Source organism: Mesoplodon mirus, assembly GCF_964341445.2.
Source record: "Mesoplodon mirus genome assembly, chromosome: 15".
In the NCBI taxonomy this organism is placed as follows: domain Eukaryota; kingdom Metazoa; phylum Chordata; class Mammalia; order Artiodactyla; family Ziphiidae; genus Mesoplodon; species Mesoplodon mirus.
The window spans coordinates 85950856-85976780 of NC_138991.1; the positions used below are offsets into that span (position 1 = coordinate 85950856).

At 57.8% G+C, this 25925-nt stretch overlaps 1 protein-coding gene across 2 annotated transcripts in view; it reads left to right on the forward strand.

The window, feature by feature from the left end:
* MAD1L1 (mitotic arrest deficient 1 like 1) overlaps window positions 1–25047 on the forward strand; it is a 323431-nt gene extending 298384 nt beyond the window's left edge. For both annotated transcript variants that reach the window (XM_082645300.1, XM_082645299.1), the window contains exon 18: window positions 24365–25047. In XM_082645300.1, the coding sequence (XP_082501426.1) occupies window positions 24365–24523 (159 nt within the window). In that variant the 3' untranslated portion in view covers window positions 24524–25047. The remainder of the gene's footprint in view (window positions 1–24364) is intronic.
* Window positions 25048–25925: the final 878 nt, after the last annotated feature.

Below are 25925 nucleotides of genomic sequence, written 5' to 3' on the forward strand. Positions count from 1 at the left end.
TTCCAAGGAGACCGAAGGGAGCATGGGGCTGGGGTGGGGGAGGTGTCCTGAGACCGGGCACGGTACAGGCGCCGCGGAGCTGGGGGCCGGGCCAGCCTCTGCTGTCCGTCTTGGGGGCACAGCTGTGGTACAGGGGACAGGACGCCGTGTGGGGCCCGGGGGGGAGCCCCCTCGGGGAGCTAGGGTCTCAGAGGGCCTCCGGGGGGGCTGGGTGCGGGCTGCCCCCCTAGGGCAGCGTGCTCTGACTCTGACCCCTGATGGAGGTCTGGGCCCGCCAGCTCTGCAGCGGGAGAGTGTCCTGTTCGCTCTCACGCTCGCTTGCTGCCCCACGCGCAAGCCGGGGTCAGGAGGCACGCGTGCCAGGTCCAGGGTGGGGGCCGAGGTGGAGTGGGCTCCCCTGGCCCGCCCAGTCACGGCTCTCCCCTCCGGCTTCACTGAGACACGGGGACGGCTCCATCCCCCCAGCCACATGGAGCCTCGGCCTTGGGCCCCCGGTTGGCGGATGGAAGGCGGTCCTGCCCGTGGGAGGGGCGGCGACAGGACTCCTGGTCGGGCTCTGGTGGCTTCTCTCTTCCACAAGGTCCCTCTTGTGACCGTCGGTGCGAGGCGCACAGAGCACTCACCAAAGACGGGTGGAGACCCCCCGGCAGAGTGGCCGTGGGGCTGAGCCTCAGCACGCACCCGCGTCCTACGGACACGGCGGGGCCCCAGGGGCTCGGAGAAGGGAGGTGACCAGCTGCGACTCGTAACTCACCTGTGAACCGGAGCCCCGGGGTTCGAGGGGTGAGGCACCTGGACCGGGTGCTGGTCCCCCGGGCAGTGGGGCTGGCGCACACCCAGCTTCCCCAGGGCCAGGGCCGTGTTGGGGGCTGGGCTTCCCCTTACGCTGGGGGAGGGGGTTTGGTTTCAGGGTCAGAAATTCTTAGATAAAGACAGATGTTTAAAATCCCCAGGGTCGGCACGGGTCTGGGACAGGTTTACAGCTGAGGGAAGAAGCTTTGAGGAGGGTTTGGGCGGGTGGACGGGGGCTGATCTCCCGAGGAGAGTGTCCCAGGCCGGAGTTGACAAACTTTGTGTGTGAGGGACCAGCTTGTGAGTATTTTCAGCTTTGCAGGCCATGTCGCCTCTGTCGCAGCTGTTCCGCTCTGCCCAGGTCACGCACGGGCAGCGGCGGGCGGCATGGATCCGAGGATCGCGACCACGTGCCTGTGATGCTTCCTTTACAGAACAGCCGGCGGGTTTGGCCTATGAACCATAGTTTTGCTGACCCTGTTCTAGGAAAGTGGGGTCTGCTTGCCGATGACCACGGCAGCTTCCCAACTTAGGGAGTCATTTCGCGTGTGTCTGTGACAGATTCAGGTGCACCGGGCTGAGCCGTGCAGTCCCTGCAACCCCTGCCCCTCATCCTCAGGGGTCTCTCCTCTACTGGACGAGTGAGAAAAGCGGGTCCCCTGCTGTGGTCTGACCCTCCAGAGCCCTTCCTGGGGCTCCAGCCCCTACGCCTGGCCTGTCCCCCTCTGCAGCAGCCACGCGGAGGCCAGGGTTGGGACTCGGCTCAGCGTGGCCTCCGGCTGGCCTCACCTTTGTTGCTCCCGGTGGGCTCTGTGGCCCCGTGACTGGATTTTAACTGGCTCCCCAGCCCCTCTTCCTTCCTCCCTCCCTCCTCTGCTGACACCCACCTGGCGATGGGCCAGGCTGGCTGGGCTCTGGGTGCCTTAACTCCTGTCCCACCACCCTTTCCCCGCAGTGGGCTGGGGAGGGTAGAACCCCTGGTCGTGCATCTGCCGGGGCTGGCGTGGCCGTGGTGTCTGGCTCTGGGTCCCCGCCCCTGCCAGCGGACGGGCCTCGGGCTCAGCCCACCCCAGACTGGACGAGGGCTCGGTGCCCCTGTTTTGTCTCTGTTGAATTCATTTTCATAGTTGCTCTATTTATAGCAAGGAGTGTTTGTTTTCACGTTATGGTGGTGACGTAAAGCTTCTTTTCAGGCTAAGTCTATGTAAGTTGATAAAGATGGTTGATTTAAAGAAAAACATTAAGTAAATGGCAGAGCTGGCAGGCGGCATCCACAGATGCCTGCCACTTAGAAACCTGCCGTGGGCTCACTCGTTCGCTCCCCAGCAAGGCCTGCGACGTGGCACGACTCCTTTGTCACAGATGAGGTTTCCCACGTTTGGAAAGGCGAGCCAGCTCACAGCTAGTGGCAGCCAAGCCAGGGTGGCTCCACGGCCTGTCCCATGGCAGGTGCAGGGCCACAGGGGGCGGCACATGCAGACTCTGACTCTGGGGCTGGGGGCCCCACTGAACTCCCCAGGACAGTGAGGCGGGCAGGAGCCGGGACAGAGCGGGGGAGGTGGTGGTCAGCCCGAGGCCGCCATGGCCTCCGGGACTGAAAAGAGGAAGCTCCTCTGCGTCATCTCCTTATACGCAGCACGAAGCCTGTGCTCGCTCTCGGGGCTGGGCCCAGTGGACCCTGTGGACCGGGGGCCAGGGCGAGTCCAGGCTGGTCTCGGGAGGGCCGGGCAGGACGCTCGCAAACCAGGCACCGCCACATGCATCTCCTGCAGCCTCAGCTCCTCCCACACGCTCCCGTCCACCCCGCTTAATGCTCACTGGCCACCAGGCTCCTCCTGGACGCGCCGAGTGCACTGCCTCAGGACCCTTGTACGTGCCCTCGCGCTTCCCTGGTCCCTGAGTGCCTCGTCCAGGGCTCTGCTCAGAGGCCGCCTCGTGCACAGGCCTGTCATGACTGTCCTGTCCAGGGCCTCCCCTGCTTCGTTTTTTGGCTGTTGTATCACGTACCTGTTTATTTTCTGTCTACACCACTGGAATACAGACGCTCGACAAGAGCAGTAACTGTCCAGTTTGTTTCCAGTTGTGTCCTCAGCACCCAGGACAGAGCAGTGCCTGACCCATAACAGGCACTCAGTCGGTCCTGGGTGGGTGGACAGTGGACAGATGGACGATGCAGAAGGAAGCGATGGGCCGTCTGCAGGCCCTGCGAAACTCACTGGAGGAACAGACGCTGGGGTGGGCCTTGAAGGCCGGGGAGGGTCTCGGGGGAGGAAGGCTCCACAGGCAGAGGACCCAGCACAGGGAGGTCTGAGCCGGGGAAGCACGACATTCCCAGGGGTGTGGTGGCCACAGTGTAGGCATGGCATTGCTGTCAGTGTCTCTGGCCTGTGTCCAAGGCAGGTGGAACTGCAGGGGAGTGGGTCTCGCCTACTGCGATGGACCCACTGTCAAGTGTGTGCCTGGCTGGCCGAGCGCTAGGCTCTCTGCGTGCGTTTCTCATCTGTCCACCCAGCAAGCTCTGAGGTGGACCGTCCCTGTTCCACATGAGGGGACAGAGACTCAGAAGCATTGGCTGCCCAAGGGGGCTTGGGGCCAGGCTGCCGGCCTCAGAGAACATGTCACCCTCCGTCCCCACTCACACGGCAGTGCCCTGATCTCATGCATCACCTCCCAGAGGTGACACCTGGGCCAGCAGCCGTTGGCACATGCTAGCCTGCATCTTCTGAATCGCTGTGCATGGGTCGTGAGGAGTTTCTAGAACCTGAGAATGCCAGCACTCAGACCCGCCCAGAGCCGCTCTAAGCCAGCAGGTGGATAAACCCACACCCCCTTGAGGCTGGCGCCCACACAGCTCCAGAGCGGCGGGAAGGGGCGTGCGGGTGTGGCCAGGGGTGTAGCCGCCTGCCCTGCTGTGCGGGCATCCGGCCTCCCGCACCCTCAGGAGCCTGGGATCTGGGAGGGAGACTGCGGAGACTGGTCCCTGTGGCCACTCCCACCCCCTCCCCACTCAGCGTGAGATGCCACAGTCCCGATGCCAGCCTGCCAGCTCTGGCACCCAGGGGCCTGGTGCGTGTGCTCTGGGACCCCCGCCATTAATGATGGGAGCTCCAGCAATGATTTTCCCAGTCCTCAGCCTAACCCCATGGTGAGGAAAATCAAGTTGAAATTAAATTTCAAATGTTAAACCAGCCAATTAAAGGCAATCACAGAGAAACATGCATTTTCAAAACACTGTTGTTTGTTCTGTCATGATTAATGTAAGCAGGGAAGGAGGTTTGGGCTCTGCAGGGCAGCCGGGTCCAGCGCCGACACTGCGCCCATGACTCGCCCCAGCCTCTGGCAGGTGCAGGGCAGGAGGAGGAGCCCAGCCCCAGAGCCTATCTCTGAGCCCAGACCTGCAGGTCCCGGACCCCACCTGTGTTTCTGGCCGGGAGCCTGCGAGGGTGCCGAGTTAGCACTGCTGACCGGGTGCCAGTGTCCTGGGACAGGGCGTCCCCTAACCCAACCCAGCCCCAAGGTGAGGCCCCCCTGGTCCCCCAGGATGCACCCTCTCTCTCCAGTGCGTCCTTCCCACTCTTCCTCCTGGTTTGGCCTCCCTCTCCTTTCTCTCCCTGGCAGCCTGACCTGTCTGCACTTTAGATCAGCGCAGTAGCCCACCTGGGGAGCCTGGTTAAGAGGCCACATTTGTGCAGGACAGGCTGTGTCTACTGGTCAGGGGCCAGTGAGGAAAAAGAGTGGTTCAGCCAGTAGTACCTAAAGCCATCCACAGATTCAGTGAGATCCCTATCCAATTACCCATGGTATTTTTCACAGAGCTAGAACAAAAAAATCCTAAAAATTATATGAAACCATAAAAAGCCCAGAGTTGCCAAAGCAGTCCTGAGGAAAAAGAACAAAGCTGGAGACATAACCCTCCCAGACTTCAGACAATACTACAAAGTTACATTAATCAAAACAGCACGGTATTGGCACAAAAACAGACATGTGGATCAATGGAAAAGAAATAAACCCACTCACCTACGGTCAATTAATCTACGACAAAGGAGGCAAGAATATACAATGCACAAAAGACAGTTCCTTCAGCAAGTGGTGTTGGGAAAGTTGGACAGCTGAATGTAACTCAATGAAATTAGAACACACCATACACAAAAATAAACTCAAAATGACTTAAAGACTTAAATGTAAGATATGACAACATAAAACTCCTAGAACACAGGCAAAACGTTCTCTGGCATAAATCGTATTAATGTTTTTTTAGATCATTTTCCCAGGGCAGTAGAAATAAAACCAGAAATAAATAAATGGGACCTAATCAAACTTACAAGCTTTCGCACAGCAACGGAAACCATAAACAAAATGAAAAGATGACATACAGACTGGGAGAAAATATTTGCAAATGATGTGACTGACAAGGCCTTACTTTCCAAAATATACAAACAGCTCATGCAACTCAATAACAAAAAAACAAACAACCCAATCGAAAAATGGATGGAAAACCTAAATAGACATTTCTCCAAACAAGACATACAGATGGCCAACAGGTACAACAGGAAAAGATTTTCAGCATCACTAATTATTAGAGAAATGCAAACCAAAACTACAATGAAGTATCACCTCACACTGGTCAGAATGGCCATCATCGAAAAGTCAACAAATGATACACGCTGGAGAGGGTGTGGAGAGATGGGAACCCTCCTACACTGTCGGTGGGAATGTAAGTTGGTATAGCCACTATGGAAAACAGTATGGAGGTTCCTTAAAAAACTAAAAATAGAGCTACCATATGATCCAGCAGTCCCACTCCTGGGCATATATCGGGACAAAACCATAATTCGAAAAGATACGTGCACCCTAACGTTCACTGTAGCACTATTTACAATAGCCAAGACATCGAAGCACCCTAAATGTCCATGGACAGATGAATGGATAAAGAAGGTGTGGTACATACGTACAGTGGAATACCACGCAGCCGTAAAAAAGAATGCAATAATGCCATTTGCGGCAACATGGATGGACCTATCGTACTAAGTGAAACAAGTTAAAAAGAGAAAGACAAATATCATATATCACTTATATGTGAAATCCAAAATATACAAATGAACTTACTTACAAAACAGAAACAGACTTACAGATGCATGGACAAAGAAAACAAACTTAAGGTTACCAAAGGGGAAAGAGGGGTAGGTGAGGGATAAAGAAGGAATTTGGGATTAGCAGATACAAACTACTGTATTTAAAATAAACAACAAGGTCCTACTGTAGAGCACAGGGAACTATATTCAATATCCTGTGATAAACCATAATGGAAAAGAATATGAAAAAGAATATATGTACGTGTAACTGAATCATTTTGCTGTACACCAGAAACCAACACATTGTAAATCGACTATACTTCAATAAAAAATTTTTAAAATAAACTAAAAAAAAAATGAATGGTTCATCCACCTCCAGAAGCATCGCCAGGCACTCAGGGCGTAGTGCCACCTGCAAGGGCCGGGTAGCAAGCTGTCCTTCCCCCGTCACCTTGCCTGGGATGGAGACTCAGAGCCACGCAGACAGAGCCCCTGGCACAAGCTGATGCTGGAGAGGTCATCCTTGCGGGGACCTTTTTGGAGAGAAGGGAGTCCTCAGGGAGTCCTCGAGTCTGGCAGCCCCGGCCCCCTTGCCCAGACAGGCACCCGGAGCTGTCTGCAGCGGGGGCTCCTACAGGCACTCGGGAGGTGCTTGTTGGAAACGCATGGGCCCCATGGGGGTGACCGGCTGGTGTGAGGAGAGGCTGGAGGCAGGGGTCAGGACACCTGAGCGACTGGTCCGCTGGCTGCCCTGCGGGAGGATGCTGGGGGCAGGGCATGGCCCATCGCTGCCCAGACCAATCATCCTAGATCTCGGGCGCCAGGCCTGACATGGCAGGAGGCACCACATCCTCCTGCCCACGGAGTGAGGAGGTGGCCCTCAGCCCATCAGCCAAGCTCTGAAGGTGTCCCGCAGGCGCAGGGGGAGGCTGGGTCTCCCTCTCGTACCCCACTCCGACTGCCCCAGGCCCCCGGCCGTGGCAGGTGCACTAGCCCTTCTCTGACAGGTGGCTGGCGACGCTGCTCGTGGGAGATTGATTCTCCTTGGTGAGTTCCATCCTGGTGATGCCGACGGTCTCCTGGGAGAACGCCAGACCCTCCAGGGAGGGACTGCGGCGGGCAGGGCGTGGGCTGCAGCCAGAGGCCGCTGGGGCTCCCTCCAACCATCCTGGTCCCGGGCTGCCTGTCCTGGGACGTCTCAGGGTCACGGTGCACATGCAAACCCGACGCGTTTCGGGGCCTGCCCGGCGGCTGTGCCGTCCGGCAGCAGTCCGTGTCTCCGTCCCCCGAACTCCTGCCACATGCCCCCTGCTAATCCTGAGGGGGCCCCATGCCCAGAATGGAAGACCTCTGTGAACGTTTGTCCGGTGGATCCCGGCCACCGTCGTGCCCGTCACCAGGCCTCTCCCCACCCTCCGTCCCCTGAATCCAAGGGCTGCCCACGGGCACACACGTGAACCGTGAGGGGTCTGCCTGCCTCTGGGGGCACTACTTGCAGGCGGCTGGGACCCGCGTGCTCAGAGCCCCAGCTCCGCTCCTGCTGCCTCCGAGTCCCCCAAGGGCCTCGCGCAGGGGTCGGGCTGGGAGCGGCCCCGCCACAGACGCCGAGTGATTTAGCGACGTGATTACTTCCTCACGCGATACCTCGCAGAGCTTCTTATTAGATTTTCTCCCTTTCCTTCCAAATGCTCTTTGGAAATAAACACCTGGGGCTGTTATACTTTATATCTCTCAGTTTAATTAGCTTTTAAATCACATAATGTCACCAGACCGCTCTCAGATGTCAGCTGTCTGGGCCAGGATGGAGGACCTGGGTGCCGCCCCACGTGTCTGCCCCTGCGAGGCCCTCGCAGCCGTGACTGGGGGCCCGTGGGCCTGCACCTCTCAGACGGGACACGGGCTCCACGAGCAGCCTTATCCGTGTGGCCTGAGGTCCAGGCTCTGCTGCGATGGCCACGTGCCCCGCCCCGGTGCCTGGCAGCAACAACAGCGGCCTGGAAATCCGGGGGGTGGGTCGGAGCCCCCAGGAGCCTTGGAACGGGGCGCGAGGCCCAGGGAAGGCCACTCAGATGAGACCAGTGGGTGTCGTGTTAGGACAGACCCTGTGCCAGGTCGCTTGGGAAATTAGATTCCCCTGTAAGGTCGCCCACTCTGATGCAAAATTAAGCGGTATTTTCCTAATCGAGCGTGGCTGTTCCTTCCTGGAGGGGAGGTGGCCCCCTGTCCAGCATTTCGTGGTTCATCGTGAAGTCAGCTGCTCCCCGTGTGCGCCTCACAGGAAGCCCTGTGCATCCGAGGGCGGCCCAGGTCGCCTTCCCCACCAGGTGGGAGGTGGGAGCCCCCCGACCTACCCGTCCTCTCGCGTCTGTCCTCGGTCCCCCTTTAGGCCCAGGTTGGGGGTCTTCTCAGGGTCCTGCTCGAGGAGCTGCCCCCAGTTCTCAGCTGTGGGACCAGCTCAGCACAGCCCGCGCAGCCCCTCCCCGGGTGGCCGTCCAGGGCCCGGACTCACTTAGATGCGTAAATACACGAGTCAGCGTGGCTTCCCCTCCTGTGCGGGGTCACGCCGCCAACTGCAGGGGTGTCTGAGCAGGGCAGACGTGGGCCTGCATGGGGTGTGAGCCTGCGTGTGTGCATGGGCACACAGGCGTGGGTCTACCACACATGCTCACACACAGTTGTGACACAACGGAGAAAACGGCGTGTTGACGTAATTGTGAGTGTTGGATGTTTCCGTCGTCACATTTTCCTTAGGGTGACACGTCGTCCGTACAGAGTGAGGGTTATTTTGTATACCACAGTGTGAGCTGTTGGCTGTCCCCCTGAGGCCTGGGCCGGTGTCCTGCGGGTGGCCCGACTTGCGCCACGGGGACGTGGCATCCCCCGGGGACGTGGGCAGCAAGGTCACCACCAAGGCTCTGGCCTTGTCCTCGCTTGAGCCAGAATCACGTGGAATCCCAACCGTGTCCCCAAGTGGGCCCAGCTCTCATGCTCTCCTGCCTCCAGAGCTCAGGCCCAGCCTGTGACGTGCAGGAGGGCCGGCGACACCGCCCGAGCCTTCCCTCGCCTGGTCTCCCAGCCCCAGTGGGCCCGAGCCCAAGGAGACCTCTCTCCGCCGTGAGACGGGCCACGGTGGAAGTGCGGTGTGGGTGGCCACCCTCGGCCTCGCAGGAGCAGCTGGCAGCGTGGGGCTGGGGCCTTGGGGCGGGTGTCCTGCCGGTGGCCGTGGAGCCTGTGAGCCCAGGGTTTCCAGGGTTCAAAGGAGCTGGAAACAACCAATATTTATGCTAAATTCCCTGAATTTGAAACAGTGGCTCACATTTGTAAACAACACTGTGCATCAAGGAAAGCACATGGGGTGAGGTTCGGCCCACGAGCCACGTGCGGGCGTGCAGACCACCCAGGGCGCCCCCACCACTGGCGGGTGGGGCTGATGATCAGGCGCCGACCACCCGCTCTCTGCACCAGGCTGGGCCGGACCCTGACCCTTGACACGCGCTGGGCCACAGCCGGCGTGAGAAAGGCGAGTGCAGAGGGCACGACGGTAACGTTCACCTGCTCACGCGGGCGAAGGTGGCGGGTTGTGTGTGGAGCATCCGGCAGAGGGCCGGCCGCAGAGCCCCTCCTTCAGAGGCCCGTCGCTGTCCGGCCCCTCCCCCGCTCACGATGAGCAGCTTCCCCGCGGTGACTGAAAACCCAGCGTTGCCCCTGCTGCGCTCAGAAAGGCCGATCGGTGTCTGGTTAAACTGCTGCTCCCCGGGGAGGCCGATTGGCCCGGCAGTTGGGAGATGGACAGCTACATGGGGGACTGAAAGCGAGAGTCCCGGGGACCTCAGCCTGCCCCAGCGGGGACCCAGAGCCTGGCGCTGACCCCAGGCGAGGGGTGGGAGCTGAGGATTTGTGCGTCACGACAGGCCCCGGGCCCGCAGCAGGGGTCCCGTGTGGCCCCCCTCTCCATCACTGTCACGCGAGGTTCTCGGGGGTCTGTCCTGGGAGCAGATTCTGAGGCTGCGCCGTCCTGCCCGTGGGCGGGGACGGGCTCCACGCGCCCAGGACTCGGCGTCAGAGTCCGGACCCCTCCGGTGTGCTTTGTGCGGGGCGGCCACTCGCCACGTTGGGTCAGAGAGTCTGATGCCTGGGGCTCTCCGAACCTTCCTCAGGGACCAGCTCTGCAGGGCCCCCTAAACCGCCACGCCCTCTGGTCGCTACCGCGCAGGCTCTGCGGTTGCTGCCCACCGACACCAGCACATGAGGATGTGTCCTGTGTCCTGAGAGGGAGTTGGTGCTTACTCGACAGAAAAGGCCAGCGAAGTTGGGAAAGAAACGCGGTCTTTGCACACCCCAAAGAGAGCAATTTCCCTTTCCCAGGTCAGATACGAATGTTACAGTCCTTTAAAAAATCGTTTCCAAGATTAAATCACAGGAAGATACCTGCAAGAAGTGAGGAGATTATTTGTATTCCATTCCTGGGTCCAGGGAGCAAATCAACTGCAGAACATGTTTTGAAATTTCTTTTTTTAAATGAATGTGGTCAATGAAAATGCAGAGCTATCAGCAGGACATGAACTCTCCTATTGCAAGATGAAGAAAATTCCGTAATACAATTCAAGCCCCATGAAACAGGTCTGAAAGCAAAGAGCACCCTCGTGCAGGGTGAGGTGCTGATGGAACGGAAGATGCACTTCACACGTTCTGCACACGCAAATTGCATCGGTTGGAGCATTTTGTGCAGAGAATGAAGCGCTTCCTCCCTTTTGCTCTCATTGTCTGCAGTGGGGGCGGGGCGGGGGGTCCACGGGTGAATGCAGGTGCACACACAGCATCTCCTGCCTGAGGCCTGAGGCCGGACGGGGCCTGGGGGAGCGCAAGCCCTTTGCTTCCAGCTGGTGCTTTGGGGGGAGCCCTCGGTTCAGACGACCCCCCAGATCCTGGCGGTCGCTTGCTGGTGCTCATCCTGGGCCTGACACCCTGTGGGTCGCAGCCGCGGGTGGGCACCTGGGTGCCAGTGACTCGTCCGATGGGCGCCCTCGGGGGTGGGCCTCCCTTGGTGGCTTTGGCGTCATCCATCCTGGCAGTGAGATGCCGTCCAGCCAGGGCAGAGGGTGCCCCCGCCCCTTCTGTGCTCTGACCTGCCTGGAAGTCGCGAGCCTCGTGGAGCTGGAGGGCAGGGCAGCGTGAGAAGCTGTCCCCTGGTGACTGCACGTGCCGCCTGGCACAAGCACGGAGCCCCTGGGAGAGGACCCGCCCGACGCGACAGGGCGGGGTGCCTGGACCAGGTGCAGGCACGGAGGTGGAGAGGGGAGGTCTCGGGCCTTGGCGTATGCTGGGGGGGAGACGGCTCAGCACCCACATGGCTCGCCAGGGCAGCGGCCTTTTCTCCGAGGAGGCCAGTCCTGACCAAACCTCCTGCCTCAGAAACGAGTCTGCGCCCCGAGTCTCCACACCCGCCTTTGGTTTTGACTCCATATTCGCAAAAGAGCCCAGTAGGAACCATGCACTTCAGCAATGAGATGTTTTAATTGCATCTTAAAATAGAATTGCAATAAAGAACATAAAACTGAGACTAACCAACTGTATCTCAGGGAGCCCCCAGCACGGTCAGAGGCGGGCAGGCTAATAACGTCTGCCCACTCACTGAGCCACAGCCCTCAGAAGGGCACTGGGGACCTCGGCCCGCCTGGCTGCCCTGGACCCTTTTGCACATCCAGCCGTGCCATGCAGGGCGGGCGCTGCCAGGGTCTTGAAAACGAGGGGGGGAGGGGTGGGATCCTGCTGGGCTGATTTATCGTCCGTCAAAGAATCTCTGGGTTCTACCAGGAAGAGAGGGGAGACCCCCTTCTTGTCGGGCTGGCTGTCCAGGGGTGTGGGCGGCTAGCGGGCAGCCGCGCCCTGGCTGCAGTGGACCTCAAGCTGTTACTAGAGGCTCCTGCACGGTCCTGATGGAACGACCAGGTCCACGCTTCCAGCCGCCCTGCCACCTGGGGCTCCCGGGAGCCTGCATTTGCTCCAGGAGCACAGTGACTGCAAGCCCGGTACCATCCAACCACCCCTGCAGACCTGAGCCCAGCCTCCAGCTTAGGGGCCAAACAAACTCATTCTGGCGCCCAAGTCAGCTTCCATACCGAGGGGAGGACAGAGGTGGCCACGGCCTTGTAACCCGCACACGCCGTGCCCCGCCCTCCAGGCTCGCGAATCTGCTCCTCTGCATGGCAAGCAGGGGAAGACGGGGCGTCAGGGGGCTGCGGCTGCAGCGGTGGATGCCCAGTAAGTGTCTGAGGACTGGCCGAGGCGCCGTGTGGGCAAGGGAGCCCCGAGGAGGGCTCCGCAGGGCTGTCCTGGGGCAGAGGCTGGGCACCCCACGAGTGCGGAGCCTCAGGATCCTCGGGGGGAACGTCTACCTCTGGTTCCTGTCCTGCTTCGAGCACCAGTGTGATTTAGCCCCAGAGTGGAGAGCAGAGCCAGGCCCTGAGCGGGGAAGGCTGGGGTCGGAATCCCGGACGAATCCACCTCCAGCCTCCCGGGCTGGAGCCTCAGGGCCGCGGGGCCACAGCTACACGGAAGCCCAGGGCTCAGGTGGGAAGGGCTGAAATCTGTCGCCGCTTCCTCTCATTTAATTACCGGTGTGGCAGTTGCAGAGTTGAAATGGAGCTTAAAAAGCCTTTGTGAGTAATTAGTGTCAAAAACACAAGATCTACGAAGCTGTAAACTCACAGCTTGGTGATGTTACCAAGTAGTAATTAAAAAGGAAAAAAGAAAATTCCGTTCCAAGATCAGATCTTCAGCCAAAGATAAAAAACAAAGCAGTGTGCCCGTGATCCGGTGCTGGGGGGCGAGGGGCGGTTGGCACAGGCTAGCGGCACACATGCGTGGGCTGGGGCCCCTGGACATCACCGGGCGCACCTGCGGCCCCCAGCAGGGACGGCGGACCCGACGCGGACCGAGCAGGCTCCCGCAGACCGAGCAGGCTCCGACGGGGACCGAGCAGACTCCCTGCCCGAAACGAGGGGGCCGCAGCGGGTGTGCCCGAGACCGCCGCTCCTGACTGCCAGGCCTGGGTCCCGCCGTCCGTGTACCCGTGTCCAGCAGTAGCAGCAAAGGGAGGCAACTTGGGTGAAAGAGGAGACAACCCCACTCCCGCCCAAGCCGCTCCGTCAATGGAGGGAGACCCGTGGCTGCTAGGTCATCGTATTGGACGTTTGTACTGAAGGCGCTTGTGCAGCCCAGCGTGAAGACCGGAGAGCATCGCCCAAGCGTCACGGTCGTGCAGAGGTGTCGGGGAGGCTCGAGCCGGGCTCACGGGGGCAGCACGGGTTCGTGGCTGGGAGAGGGGAGGCCACGTCCAGCAGCAGGACTGGAGGAGGGTGTCGGCAGAGGCCGGATGGCGGGCACCTTTGTGCCACCCCTCCCTGCACTGCCATCCTGAAGTCACAGTCCTGGCCTCCAGTTTTGTTCTTCAAAGTTTGGGGAGCTCTAGGTTCTCATCACTTCCATATTAATTTTAGACCCAGCGTGTCAAGTCCTACACTGGAAGCCTGCTAAGGTTTGATTAGGGTTACGTTGAAGCTATAGATCACCTGGGGAGAATTGCCTTCTTGACAATATTGCGTCTTCCAACCTGTGAACAGTTTCTCTCTCCACGCTGTCTTCTCGTTTCCAGGGCACAGGTGTCTCACGTCTTTTGTCCAGTTTATCCCTAAGTTTTTCATGTTTTTGATGCAATCACGAATTGTTTTTTACTTTTAATTTCTTTTTGTTGCTAGTATATAAAAACAGTTCTTTTTTGTAAAATTGACCTTTTTTTTTTTTTTGCCATACTCGGGCCTCTCACTGTTGTGGTCTCTCCCGTTGTGGAGCACAGGCTCCAGACGCGCAGGCTCAGCGGCCATGGCTCACGGGCCCAGCCACTCCACGGCACGTGGGATCTTCCCAGACCAGGGCACGAACCCGTGTCCCCTGCATTGGCAGGCGGACTCTCAACCACTGCACCACCAGGGAAGCCCTGTAAAACTGACCTTTTATTTTGCAACCTTGCTGACCTCACATATTAGTTCTAGTAGCTTTTTAATGTATTCTGTTGTATTTTCTACAGAGACAGTGATGTTATCTGTAACAACAGTTGTGCTTTTACCTATCCAAACTGGAGGGTTTTATTTATTTTTCTTGCCTTATTTCCCTAGCTAGAACCTCCAGAACAGTGTTGAGTAGAAGTGGTGAGAGTGAACATTCTTGTCCCAAGTTCAACCTTGAAGGGACTCATTCATTCTGAAGCCACAGAGTGTGCTGTCAGCTGTGGGTTGGTCAGAGATGTCCTTTATCGGGCTGAGGAAGTTCTGGTCTAATCCTCATCTGCTGAGGAATTTTTTGAGGTATGCATGTTGGGTTTGGTCAAGTCCTTTCTCTGCATCTATTGAGATATTGTGGTTTTTCTTCTTTACTTTGTTTATATGTTGAATTACTTTTTCTAACGGTAAACCAGCCTTGCATTCCTGGGATAGAACCCACTTGTATTACCTTTTTTGTATGTTATTGGACATGCATTTGCTTACTGTTTTGTTTAGAATTTTTGCATCTCTACTCCTGAGGATTATTGGACTGTATTTGTTTTCCTTGTACTGTTATTGTCTGATCGTGGCATCATGGTGATGCTTGTCTCATAGAATGAGTTGGAGAGCATTCCTCCTCTTCCATTTTCCTAAACAATTTATGTAGAGTTGGTATTTATTTATTCCTTAAACGTTTGATAGAATTCACCAGGAAAGCCATCCAGCCTTGGAGATTCCTCTGTGAGAAGGTTTTCACTGCAAACTCAATTCCTTTAATAGACGTAGGACTATTCAGGTTATCTCTTTCCTTTGTAGTGAACTTTGGTAGTTTTGGTGTCTTTCAAAGAATTTTTCCATTTTATTTAAGTTGTCAAGTTTATTGGCAAAAAGTTGTTCATAATGTTCCCTTACTATCCTTTTAACATCCATAGAATTCGTAATGCTTGTCACCTCTCTCATTCATGATACTAGTAATTTGTGTCTTCTTTTATACCTGATTAATCTGACCAGTTTATCAATTTTATTAATCTTCTGAAAAAAATCACTTTTGGTTTCATTTTTTTCTAATGCTTTTCTATTTTCTATTTCAGTGATTTCTGCTTTGATCTTTATTTCCTTTCTTCTGCTTACTTTGGGTCTACTTTGCCCTTTTTATTTTAGTTTCTTATTTATGTATTTATTTATTTAATTTTGGCCGCAGCATGTGTGATCTTAGTTCCCTGACCAGGGATTGAACCCATGCCCCCTGCAGCAGAAGCGTGGAGCCCTAACCACTGGACCTCCTGGGAAGTCCTCAAGGTCAAAGCTAAAGTCTTGATTTGACTCCTGTCTTCTTTTCTAATGTAGACACTTAGTGCTATAAAATTTCCCCCAATCTCTGTTTTACCAGGATTCCACAAATTCTGATATTTTATTTTTATCGTCATTCGGTTTAAAAGTGCGAATTTCCCTTTTGATTTTTTCCTTGACCCATAGGTTACTTAGAAGTATATTACTAAGTTTCCATATATTTTGAAAATTTCCAGGTAACCTGTTATTACTTAATGATTTAATTTCATTGTGGTCAGAGAACATAGTTTGTATGAAATAAATTCTTTTAAATTTACTGAAATTTGTTTTAAAGTCCAGAATGTTGTCTATCTAAGTAGGTATACTCAGAAATAATTTGTAATCTGGAGTATGCTATAAATGTGGGGTCAAGTTTTTTTATAGTATTGTGAAATCTTCTATATCTTTGCTCGTTTTCTATCTTTTCTATCAGTAGACAGAGAGATATTGAAATCTCTGACTATAATTATAGATTTGTCTATTCCTTCTTGCATTTCTGTTGGTCTTTATTTGGTGTATAAATTAATCCCTTTATTGTTTTGAAATGACCTTTTTCCTTGATGATATTCTTTGCTCTGAAATCTAATTTGTTTGGTATTAACATGGTCGCTGCAGCTTTTGGCTTCTGTTAGTGTGGTATATCTTTTTCATATTTTTACTTTTTTATGAGCCTCATATAATTGAGCCTTGCAAGTCTTTCCAGTCTGACAATCTCTGCCTTTTTACTGGTGTCTTTAGACTATTTACATTTAAGTTGGTTACTGCTCTGATGAGCTTTATGCCCACATCTCGTTATTTGTTTTCAGTTGGTCCTATGCTTTGTTCCTCTCTTTCTGCCTTCTCCTAGATTAATTGAATAATTTGTACAAATTCATATATCTCCTTTTTTGACTTGTCAACTGTAACTTTATCTTGGTGTTTTACAGATTGCTTTAGGACTTACAGTGTACACCTTATCACAGTCAACTTCAAGTGACATAATATCGCTTCACGTAGACTCTAAGAATCTTGGAGTTCGCGTGCTACATGCATAAACCTTCCAGTTTTCTCCTTCCTGCCTTATTCAACTCCTTGAAATACATTTTACTTATACACGTATTGTAAAACTCACAATAAACTGCTACTGTTTTTGTTTAAATAGTCAATTACCTTTTAAAGATATTTAGATAATACTTTAAGTTTTTTCATGTATTTCATATGCAGCTTCCACTTCCTTGTTCGTTGAAGGAATGAGGTGTTCTTCATTCTTCTTGTGTACGCCCGTATTTCCACCTTCTTCTTCCTTCTCTGTGAAGGGCTTCCTTCTGCATTTCTTGTGGTATCAGTCAGCTGGCGATAATAAGTTTTTTCAGGTCCTACATGTCACTTTCACCAGGTGTACAATTCTAGGTTGACTGGGTTTTCTTCTGTTGTTCTTCCTGTGCTTTACAGATACTGTTCCACTGCCACCTGGCTTCCATGTTTCCCATGAGAAAGCTGCTTTCAGCCCTCTCTGTTCCTCTGGTCATGTGTCTGTTTTTCTCCGGCTGCTTTAAAAATGTTCATTATTGATTTTGAGTGGTTTCATTACCGTGTACTTTGGTGTCATTTTCTTCATTTATTTTTTTGTGCTTGGGGTTCGTTGAACTTGTGGGATCTGCCAGTTTACAGTTTTCATCACATTCAAATGTTTGGGGCTATTATTTTTTCCAAATATTTTTTCTGCCCTCCTGTATTGGTAATCCATCACTGAATAACAGATTATCCCCAGACTTAGTGGCTCAGTTTCCAAAGGCCAGGAGTTGAGTGCACTTAGCCCGGCCCCTTCCTCAGAGCCTCTCACAGGCTGCGGTCACCTCACATCCCTACCAGGGGAGGATCAGCCCCTGAGTTCACTCACGTGGGTGTGGGCGGCAGTCGGTTAGTTCCTCGTCATGTGGATGCGTCATGGCTTCTCTGGTTCTTGCTTCATCAGAGGCAGGAACCAGAGAGTGAGAGCAGGTCAGAGGCACCGTCCACCGTGACACCACCTCACAAGGGACGCCCCACCATTTGTGCCGTATTTTTTACTCAGAGTCCATCAGACTCTAGGATAGCAGGTTGCGCGGGACACCAGTGCCAGGAGGCAGGGTCACTGGGGGCCGTCTCAGAAGCCGCCTGCGCACGCGTCTCGGCCTCTCCAGGGACTCAGGTGCACGTGTCCCTCAAGGGCCCCCCAGCTTGCTCTCGCGTGAGCGGTTCTTTCTCTTTCATTCTTTTCTCCTCTCTCTTTCATTGAATGGTTTCTGTTTCTGTTTTCTGGTTCACTAAACTTTTCTCCCCAACATCCGATCTGCCGTTAATCCCACCCAGGACACTTTTCATCTCATACACTGTAGTCTTCACCTCTAGAAGTTCAATTTAGCTTTTACTGTATCTTTTACATCTTCAATTTTCTGAACACCTGGAATAAAGTTATAAGAACTGATTTAACGTCATCTGCTGATTCTGGCCTCAGTATCAGTTCTGAATCCGTTTCAGCCGATTGCTTTTTCTCTTCACTGGAATCAAACTCTCCTGACTTCTGCGTGCTCATCGTCGTTGATGGGTGCCAGGCGTGGTGAATTTCTTCCCGTTGGGGGCTGGGTGTTTTTGTCTTCCTGTGACCGCTCCCAAACTTTGTTCAGGGGTGTCACTTACTTGGAAGCAGATTCTTTCAGGTCTCAGTTTAAGAGTTGTGAGCCAGGGACTTCCCTGGTGGTCCAGTGGTTAAGACTGTGCTTCCACTGCAGGGGGCACAGCTTCGATCCCTGCTTGGGGAACTAAGATCCCACATGCCACCAGGTGTGGCAAAAAAAAAAAAAATTGTGAGCGGGACCAGAGCAGCATGTATTCGGGGTGACTGTGCTCTTACGGAGGGGAGGCCCTCCTGTGCCCTGTGACGGTGGGGTTCTCCGGGGTGGCTGGCAAGGACGGGCACTGCTCCAGCTGTGTGAGCTTCTCCTGCGGTGGTGGTGTTTGCTCTGATCCTCGTGGGTATTTTTTCCTGGTCTCAGGTGGTTTCTTACTTGTGTGCTGATCAGTACCCGGCTGAGTGCTCGGGCGCCCTCTGCTCAGTCCTTTCTCCAGGTGTGGCTCTGCTCTCGGGCACTCTGTCCTGCACCCTCTGGCCACCTGGATCTCCCCAGACTCTCAGCTCAGAGAGTCCACTGGCTCTGCCCGGGCCTCTCCCTCACTGTGCCCAGAAAGTCTCTTGAGGGGTGAACGGGGCCGTCACAGGGCTTGCTTCCCGTCTCCCGGGACCGTGCCCCTCATTCCCAGGACTTGAAAGCACTGTTGCATGTTTGTGATTCATTTTTCCAGTTGTTTCAGGCAGCTGGGTGAATCTCCCCGCTTCTCCCGGAGCCTGACGAGCGTTTTGACAGGTGTTATCATCTGAGCCCACCAGCAGCCCTCTGGGGTGGGAACACAGGCACGCGTCCCCCCTTAAATTGAGGAAAGTCCAGCTCAGAGAGGTGAAGCGATGTGCACACAGTCACACAGCAGACAGGAGAGCGGCCGGCGGTGAGCCCAGCTTCTGACTCCATCGCTGCCGGTCATCCAGCCACATCGCTCTTCAGATGATTCCGCGGCCCCCGTGGGCTCCACAAAATTACTCCGAGGCTGTGTGACTTGTCCGATGGACAGCGAGGAGGGGGAGGCTTCCTGGATGAGGGCTGGAGGGGACACGTGGCCCAGCCCACTTGACGGAGGAGGTGGGGGCCCAGGGGGGCGGTGGGCCCAGAGTGGGGGGAGCCGGGCCTTCAGGTTCTCTCTGGCCCTTGCCCCCTGAGAACATGAGAAGGAGGCGGTTGGCTCTGTGGTGCCCACTCCCACTCGTACCTCCCCTGTCCACGGGCCTCTGCCCCCAGGAACCTCCTGGAAGGAGACCTTGGGTGCCCACCTGTGAGGGGCAGGGCTCCTGGGAGTGACCGCTCGGGGCCTCGGTGCCCCGCGTGCGCCCTCCCCCTTCGTGAGGCTGCCAGAACAGCTGCGTGTGGATCTAAAACGGAGCATCTAGGAAGATGGAGGGCTGTATAAATAGAATAATAATAATAATAATAATTGTGGGTTTGAGATGGAGCTGCAACTGTTGGGGTGCCCGGCCTTGCCCCCCACAATCACTCTTGGGAAAGGTCACCCCTAGCTGGGGACGGTGAATTCCAACAACGCTGGTATAATTAGAACATGCAGTATTTAGATGTTTTTTCAGTACAATTAAGCGGGGATAATTGGGTGAGCTATTTTGCTGGACATGCTTTTTTGCCAGCTTCCGTTCCCTGGAACTTCGTGCCGGGACAGCGCTCTCAGCTTCTAGCCAAGTTGTCCTGACCCACTTGCCACCGTGTCCGTTGCTTGTTCGCATGCATCAGCATCTGCCTAGGCCTCCCGGGGCCGCCTGCCCTGGAGACCCAGAGTGCAGCGGCCGCCCCCAGTTGCCCCTGGTTTAGGAGCCACGCCCGGCCGGCCTCATGGGGTACAGAGGCATCTGCTCTCAGCGGGGAGGGGGCTGACCGGGCTTTGGAGGTGACAGGGATGCGCCGGCGGGCCCACAGCGGGCTGGGACAGGGGCCTCGAGGCGCCAGGCGAGGGAGGGAGCAGCCAGAGTGGGCCGGGAGAGCTCGTCCTCTTGGCCAGCGAGAAGGGCTCCACGGTGCCAGGTTCTCAGGGAGCCAGAGGGGTCTGTGCGTGCATCTCTCCGAGGAACACAGGTGGGTAGGCGGCGCAGAGACTTCCACAGCGTCTGCAGGCCGCCGACCGCCATGCTGGGTGTCACCCGCGACCCAGGACACTGGGGGCGGGCAGGGCACCCCCGGAGGTGCCCTCCCACAGGCAGGGAGGATCTGGGAGGAAGCCAGCCAGGTGTCCCCCCCCAACCCCTGCGAAGCTCACCCCAGCCCTGGAGGCCGACAGGTGGTGACGGCACCGTAGCAGGGCGTCCCACGAGCCCCAGTCCCAGACACCGTGTGTCCCCACTGCGGGCCCCACTCAGCCCCTGGCCTGGGAGCTGGTGAAGCCACACGTCAGCACGTGCCTGTAGCAGGGACGCTGTGTGTATTTGCCCATTCTCAAAGCTGTTCAGGCCTTGTGGATGTAATTTAGATATTGTTTTTACTGATTACAAGTATGTACAGTTATAGTTTAAAACCCTGGAGAATTCAGAAAACTGTAATGAACCACCTTTCATCTTAGCCCCATGAGCTCCCCAGCCGGTATTCCTGTTCCGATGCTCTCGCCAGCAGCCTTGTCCTCGCTGTCGGAGGCTGTGCTGCGTGGGGGACGGCGGGCGCCCGAGGGGGCACCCCCAGTGCCGGCTCCAGGGCGTTCTCCAGCACAGAAGTTTCAAGAGGACGCTGGCCGGCTGGGGCAAGCTGCCCTCCCCGGATCAGCCCGTGGGCGCATGAAAGCACTTGGAATGTGTTAGATTCCCGTCTTGAGAAGCCCTGACTCTGTTCTGAAGACGGGGGTGCTTTGATTTCCTCGCAGCTAATCCAGGCAGGATCCTCGCCCTCCCCAGGCAGAGAGCAGTGTCTGCTGCATCCGGTCACCTCAGAGGGCAGGCAGCGGGCTGGGCCTGAGGCCAGGCCACCCCCTGGACTGGGCTGACCTAGTCCCATGTGTCCCTCAAGCCGGGCGCTTTTATTACACGCCTGACCCCTCCCATCCAGCATGGTCAGCACATCTTACTGGGCAGTTTGCTTTTTTAAAAACCACGCCCTGGTTTTAAGTGAACAGCGCCTAATTAGAGTGCCGTACAAGGCACCTGGGGACCAGGTAGCGTTGAACGCAGGAGGCTGATGAGCACGTCCTGGGAACACGGCAGCTCCATGGAACCGGGACACGGGCCCCGGGCACCACGTCAGGGGAGGAGCCGGGAGCCGTGGGGTTTGCCTGGACGCGGGTCAAGATGAGAGAGAAGCACTGGCCCCCTGCTTCCCGGGTCTTGAGGGCGGCCGGGTGTCCCGGAACTGCCCGTGAGCGGAACGAGCACCGGGCGATGCCCGCAGGTGGACAAGGGGTCCCAGGCAGCTCCCTGTTGGTCGGGGTTGAGCCGGGCCTGCTCATCGGGAGTGGCAGCCCCGGTGCAGACACCGCGAGGCGCGTCTGACCCGCATGCAGAGCCTGCAGGGGCCTGGGGAGGCGCCCAGAGGACCTCCAGTTTAAGTCAGAGCAGAAGGCTGCCTCTTGGGGGAGCAGGGGGCTGGGGGAGGGCCAGGTTCGGGGGAGGGGGACGGGCCGGGGTTGCCCCTAACCACTGCACAGCCTGGAGACTCGGCTGCCCCTTCGGGCCCCCAACTCCCTCCACCCACTGACCCCCCCACCCAGCCTGTGCTGAGCTGACAGCTGAGAACCAGCCCCTCTGACATTTAGGGAAAAAAACTCAGAATCAAGAGCAGAAGGCAGAAATTAAAGGATTTTCTTGGTAAAGGTCAGAGTGGTTTCTCTTATTTTTGTTTGAAAATGGTCTGTGTTGAACCCTTATGACAAGGCTAAATGTGTTAACGGGCAACGGAGCAGGGCCGGCCGCCCGCGGTGGGTGGGGGGGGCCGGGACCAAGGGAGACGGCACGCGGCCAAGATGGCCTCAGCACCCAGAGCCCCAAGGCCGCTCGGAAGGGTCGTGGGTCGGAGGGCAGGGGGCAGGCCGATGCAGAGCTGGAGCCAGCTCCTTCCCTGGGGTCTCGGAGGGCCCCCCTCCGTGGCACCTCCAGGCCTGCACCTTGTCGGGCCTCCTCCTGCCCTGCTGGGCCCGCCGGGGGGTCACCCTCGGGCTGCTGGGCAGAAGGGAGCCTTTAGTTGCAGACGGCCCTGCTGAGGCGGCGTCCACACCTGACGCTGGAAGGTCTTCATCCGCCACAGAGAAGGCCCATGCCCCCCGGCAGTCGCTCCCTCCCCGACCCCCGTCCCAGCCCCCGTCTCGGCGGCTTTGCCTGCTCTGGCACTCGCCAGCGCGAGTGGAGTCACGCCGACGGGGTCTTCCCCGCCTGGCCTGGCGTGTGCTCTCGAGGGCCGTCCGTGGCGTCGCGTGTACAGAGCGCCGTTCCTTCCGTGGCTGCGCTGCACTTACCTGTTTGCCTGTCGGTGGTGGTTTCTGCGTTTTGACTTAGGTCGAATGTTGCTGCCGTGAACGTTCCTGTGCCAGTTCCTGTGTGGATGTGTGTTTTCCCTTCTCCTGGGCACATACCCAGAGGTGGAATTGCCGGGTCACGGGGCTCACGCGTGAGGAACCGCCAGGCTGTTTGCGCAGCGCCCGCCGTGCCCGCCTTGCTGCTTCCCCACGTCCTTCCCAGCACCGTGTCGCCTTGGTTACAGCTGTCCTCGCGGGCCTGAGGCGGGTCTCACCGTGGGCTCCAGTTGCGCTTCCCTAAAGACAGGTGCTGGTGTGGCCATTTGTCCGTATCCTTTGGGAAAAGGTCCATTCGGGTGGTTCGCTCACTTTTTAACCAGGTCGTCTGTCTTTCTACTGTTGAGCTGTCAGAGCTGCAGGTGGACTCTGCACACGAGTCCTTTATCAGACGTGTGTCTTGGCAGGGGCCGTTTCTCAGGGTCTCTGTGGGCTGGGAGGAGCGTGTCCATCTTCCCCCGAGCCTGGGCCGCCGCGTGGGTGGGCCGCAGGCGGCGCTGCTCCGCTTTCTGGTGGCCGTTAACAGGAATCTTGGTGCAGCGGGCGCCCACCAAGGCGGAGCCAGGGTTCTGGCTGGCAGGCGAGTTTGGGGGTTGGCGGGAAGAAGCCTTTCCTAGTCGGCTGCCTGGGAAGGAGGGGGCTCTCCCATGGGGGGTGTGCGTGTCACCGGGTGTGTCCCTTCCAGCCTGGGATTCCCCAAGCGGAGTGGTGGCCTTCATCCTCCGAGCAGGGGTGGAGCTGACCGGGCCGGATGGGCGGGTGGGCAGGTGGTCTTTCCACGAGTTGGGGGCTGGCCTGCGGTGGCTGCCACCCCACTCGCCTCCTGACTCCCCTGAGCTGCCCCATCAGCACCACTGCCTTGCTGAACAGGGTCGCAGGCCACAGGCTTCTGTCTGGTGTACGACGGCCTCTCCCCAGACCTGCGCCCCCAGCAGGCAGACCCCAGGGGTCCTAACTCACCTGGGATGGGCTTGCTGGCAGGTGAGGCCCACGTCGGGGCACCATCTAGGGTCTGGGAGCTGCCGCAGGCCTGCCCGAGGGAGGGAGGGAGCTTCCCCGTGAGCCCTGCCCGAGTGTTTGGGCACCTTCAGGCCTCTGTCCACCCCCCAGCTGCCCTGCACCCCCGGGAGCACCTGCCCTGGGCCCTGCTCGCACCTGCCTTGTGACCCAGGCCAGCCCCGAGCCATCTGGGCCTCAGTCTCCCCATTTTCACGTGAGGGCTTGACCAGCTAGTGTGGGGTCCCCCCGTGTGGCACACACGGTGGTTAAAGGCTGGTCGCCTGAGTCACTGGGGGACACAGGCCCGTCTTCCTTCCTGCCACCTCCCCAGTCACAGGCGGCGCGTTTACGTAGAGAAGCAGTGAAAGGAGCTGGCTTCTCTCGGGTTCTCCAGGACTGCCTGGACCCCCACCGGCCGCCCTTCAGCAAGCCCCACCGAGTGGGCTAGCTCCCAGCGGTGCCCTCAGCTGGGAGCCCCTCCGTTCCGTGCCCGAGGCCTCACAGCCGGAAGGGGCAGGATTTGAACTTGGATTAGCAGACTCCAGAGGCAGCCCCGCCGCTGTGACAGAGAGCCCTGACGTGCAGCAGTGCCCGAGGGCAGTGGGTGAGAGGCCCTGACACGGCGGCCCCTCGGCCGTCCCCCTGGCCGTCCCCCTGGCACACGGGGCGGCGTGAGACCCGCCTCGGAGCACCTGCAGCCTCGTGGCTGTCACAGGGCCCTCACGCCCGGCACGGAGAGTCCTCACAAGGGCTGGCGTCTGAGGGTGGACAGACCCGGAGGAGCTGGTGAGCTGGAGTGCACACCCCCGTCCTGGCTTCTAGGTTCCAGAAGCGTGGGTGAGACCCGCCACCCAGGAGGCCCGAGAAACAGCCTCGCCTGGGGGTCGTGCCTGGACTTGGGTAGATGGCCCATCCGCGTCTGGAGCCTGGGACAACAGGGGATTGAGTGGGGCGACCCGCCCAGGGCCCACCTGCTAACGGCGTCTCCCGTGTCTCCCGCCCACCCTGCAGGCCGCGGGACCCTCGGGCACCAAGATGCAACTGCTGGAGACGGAGTTCTCTCGGACGGTGCAGGAGCTCATCGAGCTGCACCTGCTGCGGCAGGACAGCATCCCCGCCTTCCTCAGCGCCCTCACCCTTGACCTCTTCAGCCGCCAGACCGTGGCCTAGCCTGCAGCCCCCAGCCCCACGCCAGCCGTGCCCTCAACTTCTGAAGGCGGAAGCAGGCAGCCGGCGGGAGCCCGCTCAGGCCCGTCCCCCCACCAGGCCAGCTACCCCATCCACAGGGCCCGGCCTCCTGCCCAGACGGCCGTGAGCATCAGGGCCTGATGGGGACTCCTGCATGCCCCCCAGCCACCCCGCCCAGGCGGCCTGCACCTGTGCACAGGACCCCTGTGGGCGGGCACAGCTCTGGCCGGCAGGGTTAAGTGGCTCAGGGGTGCCCCTCCGCGACCCCTGGGCTCACGGCCACTCTGCAGGGACAGGCCACCACCTCGTCACCCTCCGTCCTGGAGAGCAGGTAGGAGGCAGCGGTGGGGGACCTCAGGGGCAGTGTTCTGGACCGGCTTCCTGTCCCCTCCCCCAGGCGCCCCTACCGCACCGTGCTCAAGCCTGGCCGTGCCTGGACCTGGTGGGTGAACTTGGGCTGCCAGCGAAGTTCCCGGCGCTTGTGAAATAAAGGCTCCCCTCAGCCCTCTCCCGGCTCACTGTGTGTGCATCTGAGCCCCTGGGCTGACGGGCTCCCTCCACACACACAGCTCGGCACCCCTGCCATCCTGACGTCCCCGCCCTGTGTGCCTGTTGCAGGCAAGCTGGGCAGAGGTGGGTACTGCCGGAGCCCGGCAGAGGTGGGTAGGAGTGGCCTTGGGCGTAGCCTCACCTACGGTGCTGCCCCATGGCAGGTCTCCAGGCCATTGTCAGGGGAGGTGGGCGGGGAGGGCCAGCACTGGGTCCCTCTGCAGAGCCCAGAGCCCTGGGAGGTGTGGCCTGTGTGTCTGGGGCTGCCCCGACCCCGCCTTTCACACCCCACCCCCATCACAGTCGCTCTGGAGCTCGGTCTGTGAATGGGTGCCCGGACAGACAAGGCCCAGCCAGGCCCAGGGTCACAGCAAGGTCAGCACAGGCCCGGAACCCAGAGCCCCCTGGCTGGTTTGACTGCCAATACGGCCCTGGAGGAAAGTGCTGTTCCCGCTTCACAGATGAGAAGACTGAGGCTCGGCGTGCAGACTGGCTTCCCAGGGCCTCAGTCTGCTCGGAACTGGACTCTGGTCCGTCGGGGGGTGTCCTGCTCCCCTCACCCCCTCAGACGCTCTGGGCGCCCTTGGCGCCATCTCGCGGGGGAGGAGCGAGGCTCCGTGTTTCTTTGTCGTCGCCAATCGGGGGGACGGCAGCGATGCTCGCACAAAACCCTGCCAAGCCAGGCGGCGGTCCTGGGGGTCCTGCGCTTAGTGAAGACCCCCAGTTGGGGGTTTTCCAGCAGGCGTCAGAGTGCACCCACCTTCACCCCTCCCTCCACGCCGGAGCGGCCCCCTTTCCAGTGCCGCGGACACACCAGCAGAGTGAAGTCACGTCT